The sequence below is a fragment of the Fukomys damarensis genome, unplaced genomic scaffold (genome assembly GCF_012274545.1).
Source record: "Fukomys damarensis isolate Sample0158 unplaced genomic scaffold, DMR_v1.0_HiC HiC_scaffold_4, whole genome shotgun sequence".
In the NCBI taxonomy this organism is placed as follows: Eukaryota; Metazoa; Chordata; class Mammalia; order Rodentia; family Bathyergidae; genus Fukomys; species Fukomys damarensis.
The window spans coordinates 17,691,957-17,719,916 of NW_022900916.1; the positions used below are offsets into that span (position 1 = coordinate 17,691,957).

General features: G+C 35.4%; 1 protein-coding gene across 12 annotated transcripts in view; it reads right to left on the reverse strand.

Annotated features, from left to right (window-relative positions):
• Window positions 1-27,960, reverse strand: part of Dgkb (diacylglycerol kinase beta) — a 609,362-nt gene that overhangs the window by 402,889 nt on the left and 178,513 nt on the right. For all 12 annotated transcript variants that reach the window (XM_010643347.3, XM_033757026.1, XM_010643348.3 and 9 more), the window contains one exon: window positions 19,580-19,678. In XM_010643347.3, coding sequence (XP_010641649.1) covers window positions 19,580-19,678 — 99 coding nt within the window. The remainder of the gene's footprint in view (window positions 1-19,579; window positions 19,679-27,960) is intronic.

Sequence of the window (27,960 nt, forward strand, 5' to 3'; positions counted from 1 at the left end):
TGCGTGTGTGTGTGTGTGTGTGTATCTATTTTGTCCATAGAGAATATTCAACCAAGGACAGTATGATTCATGCAATGATATTTGAAAACTTTAAGGGCAACAAATATTTTCAATGAAAATATTAATAATGTATCTTTATCTTTATAGTGATATCTATATTATTTCACACATATATTCTCCTCTTTATTTTTGTATTAGTATATGTTTGTTTGTTTGTTTCGGGGATCGAACTCGGGACCTTGTGCTTTCGAGGCAGGAGGAGAATCACTGAGCTAAATTCGCGGCCCTGTATTCGTATATATTTATGAGATCTATTAATGTCATTAAGCATGGGGGATAGATACCTATACATATCACATTTTGATCACTGTTTACTTGCTCTGAAATGTAGATTTAAAAAAAACTAGAATCACTCCAGAAAAACAAGTAAAACCTCTCATTACTGTCTTGACTTCAGTGGAATAAATCATTAGTAATTAATTAAGAAAAACTCGAGTAGGTATCATCAAAGGAAGACCATATGGTTAAAGAAGTATCCTTAAATTTACTTTTAAGTTGTCACTGACAGTAAGAACATTTGTATATTTACACACCCATAAAATGGTTTCACAAAAACCACTCAATCTGTAAGATTCAGTCTCAATGGATTCTGTTCACTACATTTCTATTCTCCTTTTCTTGACTCTTGCTTTCATTTGGGAATCTTGGGTTAAATGCTTGTGTGTGGTGTGTCTCTATCTAACGCATCTCATGCATTAGCAGCTGCTGAAGATCGAAGCACGGTATGAAAGTGGTTTTAGAATATGACCATTGTATAAAGAAAAGATTGTTCCTCAAACTTGCAATAGTGTCTTAATCTCACTGTACTTCACCTCCTTCAGGGTTGGCTGGGTCTCACATTTATACTTTCCCATAGGTTTAAATGGATCATATGCAATATATAGTACATTTAAATTCTCTATGAATTATTAACTACTTTATTAACATCAGAACTGAAAAGATTCTCTTAGTTTCCGTTGCCTGCTTACGAATTCAGCAAAAAAGGACCAGTTAGAATTTCTTTATCAAAAACAAAATTTGATGCTTACAAAGAGATGAGAACCAAAAGATTTATATTTTGTTAATGATAATATTTATGGTGAGGCTTTTAGAGAAAGAATGAATGTAGTGGGAGTGGAAAGAAGAGATTAAGAAAGGACACTGATGGAGAAAAAGGGGAGACAAAGAGGTGAGGCTTAGAGAAAGGAAGAACAGAATTCTCCCTACTGCTTTCCTGAAACCTTGATAACTTCTTTTGCAAAGATTGAGCAAAGGATATACTGAAAGTGATGAGCTAAAAGGAAACAGAGCTGACAATCAGAATGTCCACCTCCAAAACACATTTCATTATTGGCTGTTTATAATTTAGTTAGTTTTTTGGCATTCTTGCTTTCATATAGATGAGGAATAGACACCAGTTTCTGAGTGTGAATATGTAATGTTTGTGTATGTTTAAGCTAAAGTCTTAATGTTGCTGGTGCCTAGACCCCTCTGCATGCAACGAATCTGGATAAGAAATTACTACCTATACGTTTTATTTTCTCTAAAATAAACTATAAATCTTTTTATTGCACCATGCTGCCTTTCTATGAGCCAATTCTAGAAATGCATCACTGTATAGGCAACATATTGCTGCTCTCAGAATAAAAAAGAATCACAGTGGATAATGGGGAAATATTGATAACAATATTTAGAGTTAAAGCTTAGGGTTCCTCTTCATCATCCTTGGTGAGGACTTTGAATTCAAAACAGAATGCATAATAGAATTTGTTCTCATCCTTTTTCTCTCTAAATACCCACTGATCTTATGCCAAAGCACTTTCTAACCGGGTTAAAGTCCAGCTCTGTACTCACATTAGGCTAAAATTCAATTGAGTTAAAATTTTACACTGACTGCCAGTCAACCTTATCATGAACTTTCATTATGTGCATATAATTAATTGGGTCCAATGAACAATATCAGTACTGAGTTATAGACTCTTTTCCCCTGACCATGTAATTAGAATATAATTACCCACAGGATATCAGAATGATGCAGAACCTTTCCTCTAAATGCACTCTCATTAGGAAACAAGTCTCGATGTACACTTATTCAATCAGTGTGAATTAATTAAAATGTTACTGAAATAAAAGAGGGTAGCAATAAAGAGTATCTGACATCTATTAAGAGTCTATCACTTGAGATCCACATGCACAGTTTATATTTAAACCCATTTAGCTCAAATAGGGACTTTGCTGTATAATGAGATGTACAACAGTGCACTAGGAACTCTGAGTAAATGCATCAGTGTGTGTCGTCACTGTCTTTGAAAGTTCATAATGCACAATGTCTGCAAAATCTTCAAGAATTCTGCAGGGTGCTAGAGGTGTTATTATTTTTTGATAGTTCCATAAAGAAGCTGCCATGATGCAAAATGCACCAGGTGGACAAAAAGGCTTTTTAACTTAAAGTAGCTAAGCAATCATTTATTTACCCTATATTTTATAATATATATCTGACAGGCTTTTTCTAATACAGTTGGAGAAGTTCTTGGAAAAGTCCAGAATTATAAGTTTGTTGTTTCTTTTTTAATAGAATGCCTGAACTACTTAACCTAGCTCCGTTTCTTTCATTAGTACACTTTTCCAAAGAAGAACAATTGTATGTACTTAAGATACTTCCTTTTAAGAGGGTGTATATCACATTTAATTATATAAAACTCAGTGAGAAAGGTAAATGCATACAGAAACTGGAAGACAAGTGAGGCACATCCCCCAAGAAGCTGCTGACTCACACAGAAACATTAAATCTATAAGGTATGTATCTTTGTTTCTCTAGGGCCTCTCTCCTAGGCATATTCAATAAATGTACATTGAATATATGAATATGATCCTCATATAAAGGAATAATCAACTTTAGTGAAGAAGATATAATAAGCATGGACATAAAGATTCCAAGGAGCTATATGCAATATACTGACTTATATATTCAAATATATGATATTCAAATGTATACATATCCAAATATATACATATTCAAATATATGTATATGTTCAAACTTTCAATGTTATATCTTCCTCAAAATTTCTTCAATTTAGAAATTTAGTTCTGATATTCAGAATTTGGCATTCTTGCTTACAAATAGTTATGCAATACTTTATAATGGAAATGTTAGATGACCACTAAGATGTATTCACCCATGTACAAATTGCTATTTTTCATATGTTGTTAAGAAAAAATTCTAACCAGATTTAAATAATCATTTTTATACGATAATCTAGAACTCTATAGTATGATGTACATGTATATATGTATGCTATCTGCATACACATATATTTAAAAATTCTGTATACATATCTTGTTCTAGTATAATGTTCCATCAGGTTTTAGACCCATCTAATTGAACACTGAAAGATAATTGAAATAATGGGCCAATCCTTCAAAGAAGCCAATAGATCACCTCACACAGATTTGTTTTTATTTTAACATAAGAGTTTCTTAGAATTTCTGTAATGAAGTTATATAGCTATATTTACTTGCTAAAAATCCTGTACTTTAGTAATATTCACTAAAAAGATATGTTAATTGGGAGTAATTACTCTCAATGAAACCACAAAAATTATAAATGATACAACATGAATATTTAATAAAATCTCATTTTGGAATTAAGATTGGTTTTCATTGCTAAGCTATACCAAGGATATTTATGGTATTTTAAATAAAAGATTATATTACTTTAGCTTCATGTTTAAAATTTGATTTTAAATCTAATTTAATATTAGATGAAATACTTTGCTTCTTCTGAGAATTCTAAAATACTTCCTTTAAAATGTCTACCTATTACTTTATTTTATTTTTTAAATATATTTTTAATTGATACATTTTAGGTATACAAGACAGTTACATTCTTCATTGGGATGTTGCACCTTTTACATCTCGGTTCTTATTTTTCCCCATCTCCTGCCCTCCCTTCACCCCTTCCACCCTTTCCTATTTACAAAGGCTTTGTTTCCACATTTTTCCTTTTCTGTTATTTTTCTTTTCCCTTCTTACCTTTTCCCGACACCTCCCATTTCCCCAACACCTTATGTTATTTTAGATGTGAGCTATTCACAATATAATCTATTGGAAATTTTGTATAAAGCCAAAAAGCATGATAATCACAAGCTTCTAAGCTGAATAATCAAATGCTTCAGGCGTATTTGCAAAAACCAAATGTAAGGCTTACTTCACTGCTTGTGATATCATTTCATCACATACTTTAAACTCACATTTACTAGTTTGTAGCTATACGATTCAATTATGAATTATTAATAATTAAAATATTCCCCCTTGTCCCATATGTTATTAACTTTTACTCGATATTCCTGGCATTCATAGGTTTTCTTCTTGACTCAAGGAAAGACTTATAACGATGGAAGTCGACAGGACTGGCACAGGTTATCTATGCACTCAGAAAATATCCGTTTAGCACCTAGCATCTGTCAGAACTGAAAAGTGCTGATGAAGATCAGTTCTGTGATGTGGGTGCTGGTCACGAAGGGAAAGCATTCCGCAGTCACAAAGCACTGTTTCACCTCACACTCTTTAGGTTCAGTTCTTGCTACGTCAACTGTCGGGTTCCGTGAGACATCTAGGAGGAAATTTTCACAGCATGCAGCAGACCGCTTAGCTCCAGACGCGCGTGGGGAGGAACAGCTTCATAGATAGATTCAAAAGTGGTAGTGGAACTTTCCGAATGGGATGAGATAATTGAGGAAGACCATAACAAGATGATATTAGATTGCAAAATGGAAGCCTCACATATATTTAAGAATGGGATTTAGTCTAGGATTTAACAATATTGATAAAGCATGTCTGGAGAGGAAAAAAAATGAGAACATATATAGTGGCTGAGCATGATGGAATATAGAACGTGACCAATACATATGGTGAATGTTTGAATAAAAAATGTATTACAATAAATGATGCATTGTTACTAAACCCTTTCAAAATACTCCCCCTCGCTTCAAACACATGTATTCCACCATTCCTGCCACTTTCTTGGGCAGTTCTGGGAGTCCTCTCTGTGAGTATCTTTACTGGGTCTGATAAAAAGCACTGTTGTTACCAAGTGACACCCGACAGGAGAGCAGGCTCATGGAAACACCGTGCTGTGCACTTTGCACTGTATCCGTCAGATCTGGCTTTGCGTAGCATTTACCTCTTCCCTGAAGTAAAAACGACGACAAAAAGTAAACATTTTCCACTGATTCAGGACACTGAGGCAGCTGAGGCAGCCCAACTACAGACACTTACAAAAAAGGACTTCTAGAACCGCTCCAGAAAGTGGCAAGAACAGCGGAATGGATATGATCAAAGCAAGGAGGAGTATTTTCAGAGGAATGAACAGCTGTGTGCCTTTTGCTGTAATAATTCTTTTGGAAATTTAAATCTTCACCGTATATGTCAGTCATACACCTATGAGAGGAGAGCACTTTAGACAGGTCAAACACTGCAGAGAATTACATGAGTATCACCCTTGGAAAGGATCTCCAGTAGATCCTGCTGATAGGCCAACGCAGATCCTCCACTGGTCTGCTACACTAGCTGTTGGGGGCACCAACTACCCAGAGCTCCCTGCTATTCCTGTTTTCCAAAGATGCCTCCTTTGCTCTCAGGAGCAGCGTCATCCAGGAATACCTGCTACCCTGAGGGATCATGCACAGACTGGAATGAATTACACCAGACAGGTCCCTCAGCTTAAGTTAAGAACAGCCCTATGGCATGATTTTTGGAGCAAAGTCCATCACGCTTCAGGCCAACACTAAACTATTTTTATGACTATTTTCCTGTTCAGCATTTGTCCCTTCCTTGTTCTGCTTCTTTCTCTTCCCTTAAACATTGGTTTGGAAGATCCTTTCCTTCCTTCCCAAATAGCACAAAGCTAAGTATATACTTCAACTCTTCTTCTTGGGGATCCAACTCAAGACAGGGCAATTGGATTTAGCAAGGATGGCAAGAGAAGATTTGCATGAATTTCTGTAGTTAGAAGTTAGACTAATGTGGGTTGAGTAGGAAAGAGAATTTCACACAGTGACCTATGTACATACCTACAAATTGTATGGCTATGTGAAGAGAGAGACAAGAATCCAACCTGTGAGAAAACACAGGAAATAATTCACAGGAGAAAGAATAGCTCTTCTGGTGATAGGGATTCTGTAACACACAATGATGTTGGCCCCCCTGACTCAAATCATGATGTTGTTAAGTCAATCACAATTTGTCTGAATTTTTCATTTGTGAATTAGGAAATTAATATATTATTAAAGGTGCAACAATTATTATGAAAAAAATGAAGAGTTTCAGAAGAGAGAAAATAAGGAATACACAATGAAAAAAAATCTGGGAGACTATAGGCATTGAGTGATTTGAAGATATTCAGGGGATGGTAACCAAACAAAATGGAAATATTTGTAGTTAGTATGAAGTAAGAGTAATGTAATAACTTAACATTGGTATAGAGCTGTATTCCTTTAGGATTTGAGTTCCTTGGGCATATGTGACCGAAAAGAGCAACAGTCTAGATAGTATTAGCAACAGAATTTGAAGGGATAGATTGTACTCTCTAAATTGAGAAGGAAGGAGGGACAGGAAGGCCTCAACTTGATTATCATTTCCCCATGTACAGAGGAACAGAGTTTGAAGAAGGAAATAAACACAATATTTAGACACTGTACTGAAAACTGAACCAACAGTCACACAAATGATTTTTCCCCTCAGGTTACAAGCAAAAAATTGAAAATAGACGAGGTGTATTTAACATTAAAATGGAGGATGGTGTGTACGTGAATCCTCTCTGTCATCTCCGTTTCAGCAGGAATTGTTAAAGTCACAAGTTACTTTTGTAAAGTGGCACCTCTCCTTCAGTGTCTAGAGGTGGGTAAGGGAGACTGGTTTAGACACTATTTATAAGCAAAATCTAACAGATGGGAATGACAAACAATTTACTTCTACCTGGATAGTTTCCTTGGGACTACCCCAAACTTTCTTTGAAGGGTGCAACCAGAATCTTGTTTTAGAAGCTTTAATCTGTGGTGATTTAATCTCACTAGTGTTTAACAAAAATAGCCAATTTTACAAATTTTTGCCAACACTGGGTTTTATTCTTGTTTAAATATTTGCTCCATTTGATGGAAAAAATAAATTTCACTGTCTTTTGTATTTCTTGACTACTTTTAAATTCCATTTAACCCTATTGCATTATTACTTGAATATTGTGGGACACGATATCACTTTGGAGCAATCAATCTCAGGTTTCAGTAACAACAACAAAAAAAGACAATTTCCTCTAAAAGAGCACTATCAAACTATGTTTTTTCTTTACTTTTTGTTAAGCCTCTATGAAACTGAGGGGAAAAATGCGAACTACTATTGCCAGATTTGTATGTTTCTGTGACAAGAACTGGTAAGTTGTAACTTATTTTTGGTATGAATTTATAACATTTTATTTTGTTGTGTATTATATGTTTAAATGAGCTGCTTTGTATAGCATTTGCAATAACTTGTAAAATAACTTAAATTGCTCATTAATATATAGTTTTACATCCTCACTTTTGAATCCCAGTCATATATGAGATATGTTTTGCTTGAATCTATTTGAAATTTTTAATTTTCAATATTTTTAAACTTGTTTTAGAAAAGCTCCTGTGCAGGTAAATATTTTTAAGTCTCAATAGATTTCTTCTCCACCGGACTTGTAAATTATATCTTATAGGCCTTTTCTATGTGTCATAACAAATCTGACATAGCACAAATTTGTCTCCTTAAAAATATCACTTACCTTAGGTACATCTACATTTTAGACAAGAAACATCACAGAAACTTGTAGGAATACTTTAAGAGCCCTATTAAAAATAAACATCCAACCGTTATTAAATTTTGCCATATTTATTTGAATGGAAAATATTTAGCCACAATACATGACCTTATTTTCTTAAATATACCCTACATACAAACATGCATATTCTATAGAATAGCGCAAGTCAGCGTAAAAATAGGTTGCTGAGAAGCCAAAAAAGCCAATCTAACTAGGACAATGGAACAGATAAATGATTCATCCCTCAAGTATAGTGATAATTCTTTTCCTGTCTTCCCTTTTCCTATACCCTGTTCTTTAAAGTGTATGTACATGAAAAATAGGTCAAATGAAAAATGATGTGGATTTACAGTGTATTCTAAACAATATAGCACTGTAATGCTTGAGTGGCCACAATGTACTTTAATTTTATAAATTTAAAAAGTTATGTAAACAAAAGGAGCTATCCCTTTTGAATACCCTGAAATTGAGTCTGAGTTAGATTTTTCAAAATATGAAAAAAGTAAGGTTTCTTCTTGCCGATCATTACTATGATGACAATTATGAATTGATCTATAATGAATATTAATTAAATGAATATTAAGTAATGACATTGATGAAACATTTAATGAGAACTGACATTGTGCTTTATCCCTACTCTTTCACCAAAAAAGAAAACTGCATCGGTACAAAACTTTGGTAGGTTACTTAAAGAATTTCAAGGTAATAGATGATTTTAGTGACTGTGGCTAAAGGTTAAAGAGGTACATGGAAAAGAAGGGCAAAGCAGCCAAAATAAAATATCATGAAAGTAAGCTCAGTTCAACAAGATTCATCCCTAGTCAAATGTTCTCACCTCCTCATCACATTACATTTCTGGAAGTTCTAGAAACAGCAGGGAACAACAGTTGTAGGGAATTCAAAATACAAAGTTCAGAATTGCACAGAATTCAGATGTCTCCTTCCCTCTTTTAACTGGCTGAAGTTTAGCATGGAGTTTGTCATTATTAACTCTGGTTAGAAGAGATAAGGAAGAGACAGGGGAAAAGATGCCCCCAAGATCCCATAATTCCGGGGCTGTGAAGAAGAGACGTACCTTACTGTACTCTCTGACAGACCTTCCGACACTCCGAGGAGGAAAGACTTAGTGTAACACATGCTCCAGGGAAAGACTTCACAGGCTCTATGCTATTTCAAACTTAATCACCATATTTACAATATATAATTTGGAAATCTTAAAGTTGTTGAAGAGCAAGAAAGAGCAGAAGAGAAGTTAATATGGCATATGGTTCCCCGAGGGTGCTACACGTGGAACTACAGGGATGGCTGCTGCAGTCACACCGCAACGTGGCCAAGCCACAGTCACAGTGAAGAAGAAGAGATGTAGAGCTGGGACCATTTGAACCAAACCTAAAGAATGTTTTTAGACTTATATTTTCCAGATAATTTTGGCTCCTTCACTATGATAATAACTTCATTACTTATCCTATTGGTACTTTGATAAACTCTCTTCTTAAAGAATAATAGGTTCTTACAATATGATAATTTATTTCAGGAAGAACACACCACAGCTGGACCCAAAAGACATAACATGAAATATGGTCATTTTTTGCATCAAATGACTTGCTACAGGGCCTGGGATTTATCTCAGTGGTGCTGTGCCTGCCTCGCAAGCACAAGGTCCCAAGTTTGATACCCTTTATGAAAAGAGCGAGAGAGAGAGAGAGGGAGAGAGAGAGGGAGAGAGAGAGATAGGAAGAGAGAGATACCTAATTATCCTTTAATGTCAACTGTTTTATAATACATTCCAATCGCTATTTTTCCTGATGTAGAAATGGATTTTTAAATATAGAAGAAACTAAAATCTCACAAAATATGACTCTGTTACAGAAAAAAAAAGTCCATCATGGGATAAGTGCTTAGGGAGATACTAGGAGAAGTAATTTCACATAGACATATGAAGGCATTATTGATAATAAAGAATTGGAAAGAACAGATATAAACAGTATTTCAACTAAATTATTGTTTACTCATGTAATGAGAATATACTGACATTAATAGCAATGTTCCACAGTATATGAAAATACCAAACATTTATTTGTTTGTATTAAAGTGCATGTTACATTCACTGTAATTACAAATAAGTAAAAAATTACTAAACTCAAATAGTTAATTTTAATAGGATCCTATTTATAAATAATAGTTAAAATATAATTCTGTATAGATATTAAATATTTTCTCTTCTGTATTTTTAAAGGTTTGTATTTCATGAGCACACAGTTATATTATAAGAGGTTAAAATGCTATTTTATATCCCAGCATAGTGCCGATAACAGATGACACTGAGGAAACACAACAACTAGGCATAGTTGTGAAGCGATTTCCATAAATGAGTGCATTTCACTGCATTTTAAAAAACAAAACTATAAGAACAATAATGTTGAAAACTTGCCTCCCGTAAAATTAGTGATAAAGCCAGATTTCACGTATCTAAGTTATACTGTCAAACAGGAGCTGAACCAAATTACTCTCCCTCCTGCCATATGTGAAGACCTCGTTACTTCTGAGCTATGCCTAGTCATTTCCAGTTCCTTCGTTATCCAGGTGACTGCGAACCATTGTATGATATTGAAATGTGCATTTTCTCAATAAGTAATGACGTGAGTGTAGATTCATTTGCTTATTATTCATGTGCATATATTTTTGGTCTTATTTAGATATTTTTTTAATTGTATTGTTTGCTTGTGATTGATGTAAATAGATTCTTTTACTATTTTAGCAAAAAGTCACGTGTCCCCATCCCGGAGCTCTTCGATGGCCGTGACTTACTTGCCTACACATCCAGAGTTCGTGTTAGGATGAGCACCAGGCCTTCCATCCCTTATGGCTATCATTAATCCATGCTTATTTCACTCTCTTTAATCTTCGGCACCTCTCCTTCTTTCTAAGACTTTCCCCTGAGTTCTGTGGAACCATTCTCTACAACAAATATGGTTTTCCTCTCTGAGTCACTGCCACTTTACATACAAGTTTCCTGAAAGAGTTAATGGTCTCTTTCTTCTTTTCACTGATGGTGCTCAATCTCTAAGGAAAATCTCATAGATTTCTACCAAAATCTCTCAACACTAAAGGCTTATGAAAGCTGTTATTCCCTCTACGCTTATTCATGACAGTCATATAGTAACAGTTTCATCAAGATCCTGCAATTATCTTGTATGAAATTAAAGATAATATCCAATAACCACTCCCAGAATCTCTTGATTTTCTAACTTCTAATAAAATTCCCTGGAGGACCGGTGGATCCGTGGCTGTGTTTTATGGAATTTATCTATTCGGAAATAAAATCAAACCCTAATATTCTAGTTTCTTCTACGATCTTCTTCCAGGTTCCCTTTGACCTTTCGTATGCCAATCTCACACTAATACTCTCATATGTCTTTTGCTCCATGCCTCAGATTTATTTCTTTTTCATCACACTGATACCAAAGTTGTCTTTCTGTAACACAAAGCTAGCCACATGGTCTCATGTTTACTTTCAATAAAGATTAACTCCTTGGCAATACAGGCCAGTGTTCTTAATAGTGCAGATCCTGCCTTACTGTCTATCCAGCCTCACCCTTATACATAGCCACTAGATGACATTTTGAAGTTCCATGATTACACAATGAATTCCCTTGTTTCTCTTGTTGGAAAGAAAGAATAAACAAGGAAGAGGGAGAAAAGAAACAAAAGAAAAAAATGAAGGAAGGAAGGAGGAATTAAAGCAGAAGGAATCTAGCATGCAGATATTATATACATTGTCTATCAGTAATGATCTCAAAGACATAGTAATAGCAATTACTACACTGAGAGTAGATACGCATCTGGCATATAACTTCAAATCTAAGCAGTCAGCATATTAACGTTATATCATCCCTATGCTGTAATTTATCAGCCACAAATATTAATATTAAAAACATGACATAGTTAATACCTTCCTTTTTTTTCAGCTTTAATTGAGTTTATTGGTACATTTTAGGGATACAGTACAGTTACATTCATTGTTGGGATAATGTACCTCTACATGACAAGTCTTGATTCTCATTTTTTCCCCTTACCCCTGCCCTCCCTTCACCCCCTCCTCCCCGCCCCATCTACAAACACTTTATTTTCATCTTTTCATTCTCTCACAATTTTTTCTTTTCCCTTTTTACTCTTCCCCTACCCATCCCACCTTCCCTACACCTTTAGCTCCTTTCTTCCCATTTCTAAATGTCAGTAATCTTATTAGAATCTTACGCATTGTTGCAGATTATTTACACCAGGGAAACTATTCGGTATTTACACATGTGTGACTTATTTATTTCACTTAGGAGTATATCTTCAATATGTATCCATTTTCCTATGAATGAATCTATTTTCTCGTTCTTTATGGCTGAGTAATATTCCATTTTATAGAAAAACCCCAACTCCTTTATCCAGTTTCCAACGGATGGGCATTTAGAGAGTAAAAGCCTTGCTTTTAAGAGGTAATAAACTACTTTTTAAAATGGTTAAATCTAAATTAAATCATGAAGCTAAATATAATGTAAATGTCTTAAGCTTTACATCAAAAGTAAAGCTTAAAATGTGAATTCAACAACATGAGACATTTCAAATCTTGTTTTTGCTGATGGTGGAAGAATTAATTAAAGAAAAGCCTCCCACCAACTAAAGAATCATTGAAAAAGCATATGTACTTCTATAAACTAATTTTTCTGAAAAATCATCTAAAGCTCAAGAGACACCATAAGAGTTCCCAAATGGATGAAATTTATATTTTCTTTATAACTTCTTCCATGAGATTATGCTAAGAATCTGCATAGCCTACTTTACTGATTATTATGACCATACAAATATATGCATTATCTAAAATCATTTCAAAAATGTCAATATTAGAGCAAAGAACATTATAGTAAAGGGATTGGATAGTAATAATATATACCTTAACATCATAGTCAAATATAGATACAAATTTAACTCCAAGCTTCCAAAGTAAAGAATATACATGACCGTGATGACTCACAAGCTTCCAAAGCATAACAAACTGTGATAAAAAGAAATTAAAGTTATTTTTTGTCATGTAGTGGAAGACACAGCCAGTATAAATTTTTATTGCAATAAGAGATTTCATATGACCATTTAAAAAAAGCCTTTCAAAGTGGGTTGATCATGTAGTAATGAAGCCCAATTTAATTTAAGTAAAACTAAGAGGGGTTAAAATCACAGAGCCCCTGTCTGTCGAGGGTTAGATGTAGAATTCAGAATACTGAAGAGGGGACAGCTTTCATGTGCTGAAGAGTACATGTCCCAAGTGAAGCCATTCAGTTTTTTGCAATATCACTTTATGCAGGACTGGACAGCTGAGATTTCAGGGTGTGATTAGTAGCAAGAACCAATAATGCATTTTAATGGTTAATCAAAAGCAGAACACCTATTTTGACAATCGATTGAGATAAGTTCATGGCTTTTATAAAGTTGCTTATCGCAAATTTGGACTGAAAGTTGTGATTCAGTTTACATTTGTTTGCAAAACAAGAAAAGAAATCTATCTTTTTAGATAGTTCTGGATTCTTTCAATATGGCAGTAAATGGAATATAAGAATATAAATGAAATGATTTCAGCTGGTAAACTTTTCAAAGGAAGCAATGTAAGTACTTAAGCACCATCATGGAACAATCCTAATATAAGCCCCATATTTTACGAAATATAAACTCTTGATAGTACTTAAAAAATATGCTACCCATCAATTGCATTTTAAGAAAACAGTGACTATATCTGATATAAAGATGCATTGGTGATTTTTTTCCCCACTTGAGTAAAGAAAATGATGGTGATTTTACTTTCAGAGTAGTTAATTTAGACTCATTTTTATGGCAAAAGACATTATTACAACTAATAATCTGTGGAAGCCATACAGCATGGTTATAAAAAGACCAACCCTGTGTGAAGGAAATATGCTAATAGCCATAACAAATTAGCATATATCTACTGAACAATTAACCTAAAGTGGATAGCAGGTGTTGGAGAAGGGCAGGAATCTGAGAATGGAGGTATAACTTTTATAAATTTCACAACTGCAGAGGTTTCTAGGCTATCGGTAGACCACTGTCACGGATCTTGGCCTTGCAGCATTCTGTTATGACATAAGGCTATGTGAGCTTCAGCCTGGAATCAGGGATCCATACTGAGTTTCTGTAGCTCACTAAGCAACCAATCTTTGACCTTAGAGTCAAAAGCTAAGGAAAAATTTCCATAAATTTGATGTAATCTTTTCCTTTTAAACTTTTTAGAACATGAGGATGATATCTATGGTGATTGTAATATCCAAACCTGAATCTTCCCTGGTCTTCTAGAAAATAGACACTAGGATATTCTAGTCTAAGACACTGAGGCAAATAATTTTAAATAAGGAAACCAGTATTTAATAGCTTAAAACTAAATATATTATTTTACCTTTGGACTTTTCTTTAAACAGAATGGTGAAACTTTACAAGCAGGTAATGCATTGTGAATTTGGTTTTTGGAAGTCAGTGAGAATTTGCAGATGAAAAATGTTCAATGACCATAATTTTGAGCACGTTAAGCAGTTTTGTGGGCATAATGACTTTATTAATATGTTTAAAATATGAGTATTTAAAACAGTTAATTGGTGTAATAGTAAATATATTTATCCTATTATGTGAAAGTAATCTTTAAATCTTATTTGGTAAACTAGGGACTTTTAATGAAGTGATTTATGCTGACCCCAAAGGATCAAGAGAACAGGTGTACTCAGCAAACCACAAGTAGTTCAATTAGCCTTGATTTCTGGTCTGTAAGGTGATTTGTGAGAGACCGTGTAGCTGATCAAGTAAAAAACCTTGTGTATTACACTGGAGAGTTGGGGATTTAAATAAGGAATGACTGAAAAATGTATGCATGAAAAAGGAAAGGCCATATGCTATTTCCAGTTTATAATGTAGACCCACAAAGCAAGGTGGGGATGTATGAAAAGATGGAAATTCAGCAGGGTCCCTGATAGGGTGAACTTAGGGAGAAATTGTGTCAGAGTGGCATATGAGGAAATTAGAGTTAGATTATGAGACAAAATTAAGAACATCGCAGTAGGATACCTAAGGGTTAATTAGATAATGAGGGAAGGCAAAATGGTTTTTAGATTTCCGTTTTTGGAGATTTAGAGTCTGAAGGTTCTAGTCATTGAGAGAAGACAATATGAATTTGGTCAAAGGGTAGGGCATTTCATCTTGCTTATGGCTCTGTAATGATAAGATTTGGTGTCCATATTCGTTAATTTTACTGATGCTGGGACAGTACTTGATGTCCACAATTTTAAGGAGGAGAGGTTTGATTTAACTCACAGTTTCAGGGGATTCAGTCCGTGGTTGTCTGGTCCCAAGGCAGAAGCATTTTGGTGGAAGGGGTTGGTAGAGCAAAGATGCTTGGTTCATGGTGGCTGGAGGGCAGAGCAAGGGAACACCACTGGAAAGGAAGAGGCCGGGGATCCAATATGGACCCCACGATCAGGCCTCCATGACGCACTCAGACACACCCACAGGAGCTCCACCAATGTCCTGGGAGGCTCCTGGGCCAACAAGTTTACACAATCAAGTTTAACTGCTACAGCTTGCAGTTCTGGGTTGCCCTTTACTAGCATGTGACACTAGGGAACGTATTTATTTCTTTGATTTCTAAGTTTCCTCATATGTAAAATCTATATTAATTATATAGCTTCCTGTGAGAATTAAATAAATTCATATATCTCCCTACCAATAATTGCAACACCTTCAAAGTCTCTATTCGTATTTCATTTACTGTTATAACCTGATGCCTTTAACCTTGACTACCACAGTCCTTGACTGCATTGTACTGTCCGATTTATTGTTCCTAATACCTTTTGTGGTACTACTCACTTTGTAACTTTGCCTTCTCATTTCCTAGATGAAATTCTGCTTCTGATTCCGATAATTCCTCACCTCCTTGGCTTCTCTCTGTTCCTATTATTTGGGAAAAAAGCACGGTCTCATTGTGATTTAGTTGTGTTCACTCTACTCCTTGACCTGGAGTGTAGCTGGAAAAATATAACTGAATGTAACTACAGCAATCAAATTATCCAAACTTATTGGTCTTTATTTTCAAAATGAATTATTATTAACTAAACCTGGCTGAGCTTCATACCTCCTATTGATGTAATTACTGTAAAACTTCTTCCCAGTTCTCAAACTCCTTACAAGACTTACACTATCCTCACTCTCAATGATTCAACTTTCCATTTCACTGAGAAAATGGGTGTATTTTCTCTTTACCCCGTTGTTGAGTTTTCACAACACAGTTAAATTGTTGTTTTCAAATACAAATCAATCATTCCCTCTTTCACTAAAATCCTCTAAAAGCTTCCTACTGAATTCAGAGTAAAAATTAAATGTCTTACAGTAGCCTATATTGCTTCATGCAGGTGAAAATCTTGTGACATCTTTAACTGTGTATTCAGGATTTTCCCCTTACATGTTGAAGTCCAGACAATAATCTCAATGACCTTCAAGACTGTCAGGCACCTTCTGTCTCAAAGTCTAAGTCCTGGCTAGCTGCTCTGTTGGTGAAGCTCTGTCACTAGGAAAGCCACACGGTGACTCCTTCAAATCCCAAATTCTTCACACAATTATCTCTTCAGTGAACTCTACTCACTGCCTTTTATAATTGTATTCCCAGCATTCCTTCTTTTTATATGCTTCCACTGAAAATACAACCAGTGATTCTATTGTGTGTAGATAGATAGGCAGATAGGTGGACAGGCAAGTAGATCGATAGTTAACATTTAGATACTATTTTTTAAAAAAACAAGAGTCATAACTTTGGACTGAGTTCCTATCCTAGACCCTAGAGAGATGACCCAATCAGAATGGAGTCATTTATGTTAAATGCCACACAACCAAGAAGGTAGATCCCAGAACATATCTTCTTGAAAAGAGGAGATTCTCATCCACCTGTGTTGATACATTAAAAATGTTTCTTCCAGTATATTAGTTGTAATAATTTCTTTAAAAGTAACTTGTTATTGCTAATGAACCAATCATCTTTTATTTTTATATTCTGTTTTATTTTTTCAATCTTACAAAATCTGTAGTTCTACTATTGCCCATTCAGAGCTCTCATGGCAATGTGTACTATAAAGGCATCCTAGATTCATGAATAATGAACTCCAGGCAGATCTAAAGCTAAAACTGTGATTTTTATCATTTGACAATATATTGAAAGTGAAATAATTATTACAAATTAGCATATTAATTTCCTTACAAAGTGAACTCATGTGTGTGTGTGTGTGTGTGTGTGTGTGTGTGTGTGTGTGTATACATGCCTGTCAAAAGCAGTCAAAGCACCTGATATCTAGTCTCTTGGCAAATGGCCAGTATGATTAACTATGGTAATCATCCTACCTTCCTATGTTAGACCTTTGGACTTACTCATCCTACATAAGTGCAAATTTGTACCCTTTGACCAGTATCTCACCTTTCCTCTTCTCCAACACTTGTTAACCTCCACTATACTTTTTCTATATTTTATGAAATAAGAAGGTACTAAATGCTCTATTTATTTGTATTATTTATTGTCTGTTTCTCCCCAATGGGGAAAGAAAACTCTACAAAGTCAAAGATTGGCTCCTGCTTCTTACTGTTTTCTTCCCACCCATAATATTGTGTAGCAAATACTGAGCACTCAATAAATATTTACTGAATTAATTAATTAATTAATGCCTTTGCCATAATCCCTGGAAAAGTGTATGTGGTCAGTGAATAAGAGCTATGATGATTGCATCATGGGCATGGCACATTTAACACAAAATAAGACATCTATGTTGCAGCTTTGTACATTTGAGATTCAGAAGAGATATTCTATCTGAATATAAATTAACATGATGGTAAAATCAACTAAACAAGCCAGATCCCACTGGGAAGAACTTTAAGTGTGTAAATCTATGACACGGGAAGTTACTACAAGGAAGCAAAAATTTAGGCAGGTTGACATCGAACCCAGGAAAAATACTATGGAAATATGCAGAGAAACAGAAAAAGGAGTGGGAGAGCATGGCATCATGCAAGGAAATGAAAGGTAGATATTTGGGAAGGAAAAAATGATCCAAAGGAGTCAAATACTTCAGAGAGGAGAAGCCACCAAAGGGCACACTGGCACTGCTGAGATAGGAATCTTGATTAACACCACAGAAATTTTTAATGATTAAAAACAAATCTTCAGATTCACAAGTGTCTCAAACCAGCACTGCAAGGTTTTGAAAAACTGCTAGAAGACTATTCCAATAACATGGTTTTCACCTTTGAGTCTCCCAAAGAAGGAAGCAATAGGAAAATAAGGATAATCCACCTCATGCCTGGCTACGTGGCCAGAGATTGGCAAAAGGGATTGATTTTCCCAGCGGGTGAGTAGTGAGAAAGCATTTGGGTACAGGATGACATAACAAAATTTTTTCAAAAGTTAAAATGTAAGTCAAGGATGCGTCTAACCCAGTGCGATTACTATATTTTAAGAGATGAACAAAATATTGAAAAATTTCTGGAATCCCTCTTTCTCTAAACTAACATTTTAAATGAATAAAAACCAACACCAAGTTAACTGAAAATATAGAGAAATTTTATATATGACTCTTGTTATTTTTAATTAATTTCATTTACTTAAAACCTCCTAATAAATCTTTGATGAAGAAAGGAAATTTAGAATTGGGCATTGCTGTCCTCAGCAATATAGAATCATTTTCTTTCCTTCTGTTTATGTGGTTTGAGAAAATGAAGAGCTCTTAATAATTTTTTACATAAAGGCATTTTAAAAATATAACCAGCATTTTACAGATAATTACAAAATGAATCATAAGTGGTTGCAAATTGAGTAATTTGATTAATTTCTAGGTTGACCTTTACAAAGTATTTGTCTAACATTTCTGAGTTGTTATATTTTTATTATAAGAAAACAAAGTTCCAGCCATTAAATTTCCATATTGTTTGAAAGAAAAATAAGTGGGTGATGAGTATAAAATAGTTTGTTTTGCAATTTTTCACTTTAGAATGAATTTGAATTTGAAAACGAATATTTTCTTTAAATAGACCTGTTTCTCTTCTATTGAGGATTGTGCTTTATGAATTTACTTTCCTCATGCACATTTCACTTCTGCATTTATTGAATTAAGTAATTATTTTGCAGGTAGTTAAATTTATTGTTCAATAATTTTTATTTAAAAAATAGCTAATGGCAGCGCATAACTTTTTCAAGGTTTGTGTCATCAGTTTTGGTAGCCTCTGACCTAAAGGACAGACCTCAACTTTGGAGATATACAATGTGCATCACCAGCAAAATTGCCCATAAGAATAACTTCATTATTCTGGGAAGTTAGATCTATAAAATATGTAAACTGCAGAAGTGTTTCGCCCATACAGTTTCTGGTAAGTAATGCATGACTAAGTGATAAAACCTGAGTCAGCTTCAGTGCAAGCATACCTTACTAAAAAGTGTGCTGTGAAATGAGGAATAAAGGAAATATAATGAGCAAAGTTGTTCTCCTCTGAAGCAGGGAGGTATTTTAGATCAGCATAGCGCTGCCTTGATTTAGAGATATCAGCCCAACAAGACCTTAGTGTTGTAGTGTAGAAGTTAGTCATAGCATCCCCATGTTACACCAGAATGATATGGAAAAACTCACCAGTACCACTGGACAGATTGTTGTGGGTGGTAAAATATGGTCCTTCAGAGGTCCACAGTCACATTCAGGTTTTAGATGAGAAGCACATTTATTATGCAGCTGGAAAAGGAGGAGCAGGGATAGTATCAAATTCTATGCAATCACAGCAATCACAGGACAAATTATATTGCAACAGATACAACAGAGTCACTAAAAGTACATTACAAATTAGAAGAGCAAATAAACAGAAACAAAAGGGATTCACATTACACTTGCTCTCATACATTTACCTTAAATAATTAAGCAACTTTCATGACTCAGCCTATAGATTTCTAATTTTCAGAAAAATTTACACTAAAACCATGCTTTACGTCTCACACCAAATAAACCTAACTTCTTTGACAAATACAAATTACCAGCCATTACAGTACTTTCTTTCCTTATTTGTTAGGATAATCTTGAAACCTCTGTACACTGCGGATGCCTTTTTTTTTTTTTTTGACCCTCCTGTTTTCTCAAAGTCATTCCAAAGTGCACCGCTCAGTATGGGGCATAATTGATCCCATCATTAGTTTTAACTTTGTAATTCAATATGTAAATGTAACCAGAGATTCTTCTCAGTAGGAGCAGGATATAAATAAAAGAAGATGATTATGATTATAAAAATTTAACTTTATATTGTATTTATAAGCTCAACATTATTTTAGTGTGTAATCACATGATGCACATTGATTTTACAATATATATGAATCCATGCCAATATTTTTTCAACCTTGATCATAAATTTAAATCAATATATTATAAGAAATACTGATATTTTAATTTATTTTTAATATTTTGCTGTTGTTTTTGAGACAAGATCTCACTGTGTGGTTCAGGCTGACCTCAAACTCACTATGCCGCCCAGGATGGCCTCAAACTGGTGGTGATCTTCCTGCCTCAGCTTCCAGAGTGCCAGGATTACAGGTGCGCATCACCACACCTGGCTAAATACAGTGGACCCTGACTTATGAAGTCGATAGTTCCCAAGGGCAGGTTGTAACTGAAGCTGGTTGTAAGTCAATACTGCTGAGATCTGGTTGTTTACCTGGGTACATGTTTAGATAACAAGAGGCAGATATGAATCTTCCATTGCCCTAATTAACCCAAGTTGTTCGGATGTCAGGCCAGTTGTAACTTGAGGGTCCACTATACTAATGTTTTTTAATAAAGATGTTAATTTTTATGGAATAACAGAGTTAATAAAATTATGCTTGCTTAAAATCATCTAGGAAATTCTCCCTTCTTCATCCAACATCAACTGAGCATGAAATACTCTACTTTAGAAAAATTATGCATTTTAATTGGATAGCGTGTCATGTTTAAAACACGAAAGAGCCACAGGTTTTTGTAGTTTTTCACTGAAGCCTACCCCATTTAAAAGCCTTGGCTATATTAAATTGCCTTTGGAAGGAGTTAATTAGCAAATAATCTTAAGAGACTTGTGAGTGCTGATTTATTATTGACAGTGAATGTGCACCGAAGGGGTATTTCCTTGGTCCTAGAATACATTTGTCTCAGTAAGTCCCAGCCTCAGCAGTTCAGGCTATTTGTACTATAATTAATACACATTCAGATGCATTGCATGAAACAAAAGTATCTTTGTACATTTATCCAGAATTAGCAGCTCGGCTTCACAACAGTAAACTTCTCTTTAAAAAAAAAAAGATTTTCAGTCTTTTTATTAGGCACTGCTGGTCCTTGTCAAGAAACAAGTGTTGATGATACAGTAGCACTTGAATCCTCTTGCACAACAGAACAAAATAAACTGACACTCCAAATGGGAAAATGGAAATGTATGATTTCCTTAAAGATAGCTTAAATATATCATTAGTTTATTGGAATTATTAATTGTCATAAATAAGTCAAGGTGCCAGATACAGCTATTTGGGTTCAGAGATAACAGGTGGAGTGAATTCATGTACCCCAAAAAGATGTATCCAAATCCTGACTCCTAGTACCTATGAAAGTGAATTTTTTTGCGGGGGGATACTCTTTGTAGATGTATTCAAGCTAAGATGCAATTATGCTTGATTAGGTCTAGGCCTAATCCAATGACTAATATCCGTTGAAGAACAGAGAAATCTGGACAGAAAGCTGCAGACACTGAGGCAACAATGGCAGGTGAATGCTGTAGCAGAGATTTGAGTGTTGTGGCTACAAGCCAGGGAAAGCCAATGATTTCTGGCAACCAGCTGAAACCAGGCAGGGGCAAATGGGTCCTTCTAGAACTTCAGAGGGATACTGTCTTCCTGCAGTTTGGTTTTAGAATCGTAGCCTCTAGAAATATGAAAAAAATACCTATCTATTGCTTCAAACCACTTACTTTGTGGCATTTTGGAATAGCAGCTGGGGGAAATTAACATACAAAGCATCATGGTTAGAGAACCACAACCAAAGGTAGAATATGCGATTTAAAGCACTGCTATGCCACGGATGTCTCAGATAGGAAGCTTTAGCTCTGGATCTCAGCACAAAGCCTCTAAAAATGAAAATTCATAAAATCTTTTCCTATGCCAATGTCTTCAAGAATTCTGCCTAACTTATCTTCCAGCAACTTTAATGTTTCTGTTTTAATATTTAGATCTTTAATCCGCTTGGATTTTAACTTAGTGCATGGTGAAAGATAAGGGTTCAGTTTTAATCTTGGGCAGCTTGAGATCCAGTTTTTTCCAACACCATTTATTAAAGAGGTTGTCTTTCCTCCACTGAGATAATGGAGAGTGTGAAGTAGGAAGAAAGGGACTAAAGGTGTAGGGAAAGTGGGAAGGGGTAGGGGAAAGGGAATAAGGAAAAAGAAAAAAAATATGAGAAAATGAAGAAATGGAAACAAAGCGATTGTAAAGGGGGAGGGAGGAGGAGTGAAGGGAGGGCAGGGACAAGGGAAAAATGAGAACCAAGATGTGTCATGTAAAGGTACAAGATCCCAATAATGAATGTAACTGTACTGTATACCTAGAATGTACCAATAAACTCAATGAGGAAAAAAAAATGAAAATTCAGATTCTAAGTCCCCTCAACCAACAGCACAATCCAGGGTGACAATGTATGTGTGTGGAATGCCAAAGGGTTGATTTTTTTTTTTCTTTTGGTACAGGGAACTCAAACTCGGGTCTTTGCACTTGCGAGGCAGGCGGCAGAACCACTGAGCTAAATCTCTGGCCCCTGACCAAATACTGTTTACATGGCATTTTCATTTGGACAAAAGCATTGCCTTTACTCTTTGAATAAAGATGCTTTTGTATTTGTCCATTATTTTTTGTTAAAAAGTCAAAAGAGGAACAGAAGAGAATCTCCTCAATGATAACAATTGGTGCCATGCATTGGGTGATGTGAATTTCAAAGCTTCATGAGGTAGAAATTCATTCTTTATTAGTTTTTGTAGGCAGGGCCTAAGGGAAGTATTCAGGGTTTGAAGAGATCCCGATGGTGAGGATCCATGATGAAATCAGTGGCTTTTTAACAGTAAAAGGGAAACACCAGCTTGGAAAACTCCTCTGGCCTGCCAAGCAGTGCTTTTGCCCCACTGTGACGCAGCAAGAAGGCCTTTTCCAGATGTCTTCTGGACCCTTGGCTTTTTAGCCTCCATAATGAAAGAAATAAATTTCTTTTCTTTGTGAACTATCCAGTCTGCAGTCTTGTGTTCCAGCAACAGAAAACATACCAAGATGGCTTCTTAACCATGTAATTTCATGGAAAAGAACAGAAGAAACACAGCTGAGTCCTTCTCATTGCCCATGAGAGGATGAAGGCTGATACTCGTCTGACTGTTAACCCAGACTGTAAGTCAGTAAAATACTAAACACAAAGATCCTTGTCAAGAATAGAAATAAAGCAGGACATTGATTAATCCTGTTTTGTGAGTAAAATAAGCACTGTGCAGCACCTAACAGGAATTGCTACTTATTTTTTAAATTTAAGAAATCTTCATAATTCTCTTTCAATTTTACAGATAAGAAAAATATTCAGATCATTATTCTTATATGTCCAGAAATTCCCATTCTTGTTAAGGAATTTAGCCCTCTCAGTTCTATAATATGAACCAGCTTTTCCTGCAAATGAATAAACACTTGCAAATAATTTCAAAGTATATGACAGCAACCCCTTATTTAGAGCAAGACCTATGTTTATTAGAAAAATCTAACTTGGGCCGAGGATTTAGCTCAGCGGTTCAGTGGCCTGCCTTGCAAGCACAAGGACCCAACTTCAATCCCCGGTACCAAAAAAAAAAAAAAAAAGAAAAGAAAAGAAAGAAAAATCTAACTTGAATTCAGAAGAAAAACGTGTGTGTGTGTGTGTGTGTGTGTGTGTTTTCATGGAAAAGACTTGAGAAAAGAGTGATGTACAGAACAGAGAAGAAAATAGTGGAATCTAAGAAATTAGAAAGAAAAATAGGCAATTTTTTTCATAAAAATAGATATCAATGTAGAGAAGACAGAAATCATTCTTAAATATTTTGCATATACAGGTACAGGATGCTACTTTAATGCTGTTATCTTGTAAAAGTAAACCTTTCTATGGCTTTGTGAAATTTTAAGCTTTATTTCCAGAAGTTTCATATTTTAACACAACAAGTAGCTTTATACGATACCAAATGTTAATAATTGACAATTATAAAGTAGACATTCTTTTGTAAAGCTCGAATAAAACATCCTAAACTATGCCAGTGAACCTTGCCTAACCTGGAATCATTATGCAGCCCAGGAACATTTCATAGCATGCTCAAAACAGAATGTCATGGGGTTGTGCTCTCAGCAGAAGTGAGCAGGTATGAGCAGTGGCAACTTAAAACTGGCAGGAGGTAGCCAAGAAAGGGAAGCGAGAATCATGGTGCATGTTTTGCCTGGCTCAAAGATGAAAGCACAGAAAATGAGTTGGCTAAGGGATAGAACATGCTTTTCCATGTTTTTATTTAGGCTGTGCCTAGTTTTTTAATTTTTCAAATGGTAACATTTACAAAAGAAAATAACATTTCACTCTAAGAGCTTAGCTATATATCTACCAGGTGGTGAACTGGCAGCAAGACACCATAAAGAAGGACTGGTAAATAAATGTGAAAACTGATTTTTATCTTTAAAAATTTCTTAATACATTTTTAATATCATCTTATCTATCATATATAGATCTGAGTATATGGTGTAAGGTATATGGTATTTCAGAGTACATAGTATAATGTTTGGAATTAAATATTTAGTTGTAAGGAGAATAGCATTTGAATCATTAAAGGAACTTCATTGAGGACTTTCTCTAAATCCAACACTCCATCAGTAATTTCAATTCATTAGGAAAAAACCATGTGATACTGACACGCATTTGGAACAGGTTGTAGTCTGGCAGTGTAGACAAGTTTATCGCACAGACTCCAAACCCCTGGAGAGCAATGCAGTCCTTCCTTTTGGTGTGGAGTAAAAGTAGAAAAAAAAATATTTAGGAAAAGAAAATACTAGTGTCGAAGAAGACTTCAGAGAAAATGGAATTGGATCCCTGATTTATAGTAAGAATATAAAGAAAGTGTGTTGAAGGGAGTGGGGTGAATTAAGGGCCAGGGGAAATGGTCTTCCCAAGGAATTGTCAACTGGCTGACACAGAGCTGCGACAGTGAGTGTACGTGGAGTAGTTCGATCAAGGGCTTAAATTTGGACCTGAGTGTTGAGGAACTGAAAACCAAATTGAGTTCAGAGGTGTTGAGGTTAGCAGAATTATTATAGATTGCTAAAGGAGGCATATGATAACAAATTAGTATTTTTGGAAGATCTTCCTGGAGGTGGTGTGTAGGCTGCAATAGAGAAAAAGTACCTTCTGGCGGGGAGACGAGCCAAGAGATTCTGAGTCGAATCTAGTCAAGAGTTGCTAAGAGCTTGTGCTAGGGTTGTGAATGTGGAGACAAAATCTCAGATTGGAGAGAGATATTTTAAGGAAGGAATGTCAAGATTGGGCCATAGGTTGTAAAAGTGAGAGACAGGTAAAATATAGGAGTAGAGGGAATTTGGTCCTCTTTTTTCAAACGACTAGAGGCCTGATCCATCATGTCTCCTTGGATGAACCAGAGCAGCCCTGCCCTCACGAGCACAGTCAGTCAGCTTGGCTTGGCCACTGGGTCCACAGCATTCTGAGTGCTTTCAGGGTATGCAGGCGCTGTTCTGAGGCACACTGGGCCATTACAGATTCCTCCAGAGGTGACAGACAGAGGGCAGAGGTGTATTTAGCCAGGGCCCTGTGGGTGCCACAGTTGGTTTTAACAGCACCCAAGTGATCTTCTGCCTCACTCGCTGTGTCACATACTGAGAGCACTTAGACATGAAGTCCTTTCCAAAACCCCGCTATGTGAACTGTTTTCACCTATTTAATCTTTGTGGGTTTTTTTTGGTATTTTTATAATTTTTATTTAAATTGTACACCAAGCATATTTAATGTTGCTTTTCATACTCACTGATCATTATTGACATGGGTTCATGATTATAAGTATATATCTAGTTCTTTTTAACTACTTTATAATGTTTCATTAATATAAAATGGATAACTCATCTGAACTCTGCCCTGTGTCAGTAAGAGACGTGGTCAGCAAGTCAAATGGCCTAAGATTAAATAAAATAAAGACTTCAAGGATTTCGAATACTGCTTCTAACCTACCTACAATTGAAGTTTATAGCACTCAGCAATACTTTTTCACTACATGTTCACCTATTTAATCTTGAAAACATCCCCATCATGAAGGGATCGTTAACTCCATTCTACAGAGTCAAAGACTGCTCAAAATTAATTACATGTTGGTGGGGTTGTGGGCAAAAAGGAACCCTTCTCCATTGTTGGTGGGAGTACAGACTGGTGCAACCACTGTGGAAATCAATATGGAGATACCTCAAAGAACTAGGATTAGAGGTTCCATTTGACCCAGTCATCCCTCTGCTGGGTATCTTTCCAAAAGAATTAAAAGAATCATATCACAGTGATATATGCACACCCATGTTTACAGTGGCACAGTTTGTAATTGCTAAAATTTAGAAACAGCCCGTTTGCCCATCAGTTGGAGACTGGATAAAAAAGATGTGGCTTTAGACAGGTGTGGTGGCACATGCCTGTAATCCCAACACTTTTGAGGCTAAGACAGGAGGATCGCTGTGAGTTTGAGACCAGCCTGGGCTACATAGTGAGTTCCAGGTCAATCTCAACTACAAAGTGAGACCCTGTCTCAAAAAACAAAACAAAACAAAACAAAAAAGGTGGTTTTTCGATAAAATGGAATACTTAGCCATAAAGAATGACAAATTAGAGTCATTTATAGGAAAATGGATGCATACTGAGGACATACTCTTAAGTGAAATAAATAAGTCACACATGTGTAAATACCGAATAGTTTCTTTGGTGTGAAAAACTATAATTGTACAAAAGATCCTAATGGTATAATTACAATGTGAAATAGGAAGAAAAGGGCTAAAGGTGTAGGGGAAGTGGGAAGGGTAGGGGAAAGGAAATAAGGGAAAAGAAAACATAAGAGAAAATGAAAAAACGGAAATAAAGTGTTTGTAAATGGGGAGGGGAGGAGGGAGTGAAGGGAGGGCAGGGACAAGGGGAAAAAATGAGAACCAAGACTTGTCATGTAAAGGTACAAGATCCCAATGATGAATGTAACTGTACTGTATCCCTAAAATGTACCAATAAACTCAATGAGAAAAAAAAACTAATCATATGCATGACCCAAAATTACACAGTTAGTAACTGTCAGAGACCATTTTAAGAGTCTGACCCAATTTATACTATTAAGTGATTTTTAAAAAAAATTCATAAATAAAAAGAAAGTAGGGACTTTTGGAAATACTTTGAAATTAAAACACATTTTGTTCTTTCTGTTTCCCTCTGCAGTGATTGCCCTGGGAACCTATGTGCTAGGACTTTTTAAGCTCCAACCTGACAGTGTCCCTGCCTATCACTCACTCTCCTAGTAACTGTGAGAGCTCTTTACATCATGGAACTTTCTGGAAATTATAAGGACTAAAGTAAGTAGATCTGTCTGTTTAGAAGTAATCAGAAGTAGCAGGTAGTTGTTACTCAAGTGCAGATCAGCTTTATACTAAAACTTTCAAATAATGGCCCAACCAAAAAGTATGAATGCTGTTAAATATATAAGGGCTCTGAAGTAAATATATTGTGTTATCTAGGCAAGAAAATCATTAAATTAATGAAAGTGTTCCAGCAACTTTTTTGTTTTGTTTTGTTTGATACCAGGGATCTAACTCGGGACCTTGCGCTTGTGAGGCAGGTGGCAGAACCACTGAGCCAAATCCCTGGCCCCCCAATAACTTTTTAAAGTTATAATTCTAAAAGTGTACAAAGTCTGGATTTACTTTTGAGAAGGCTATGTATTC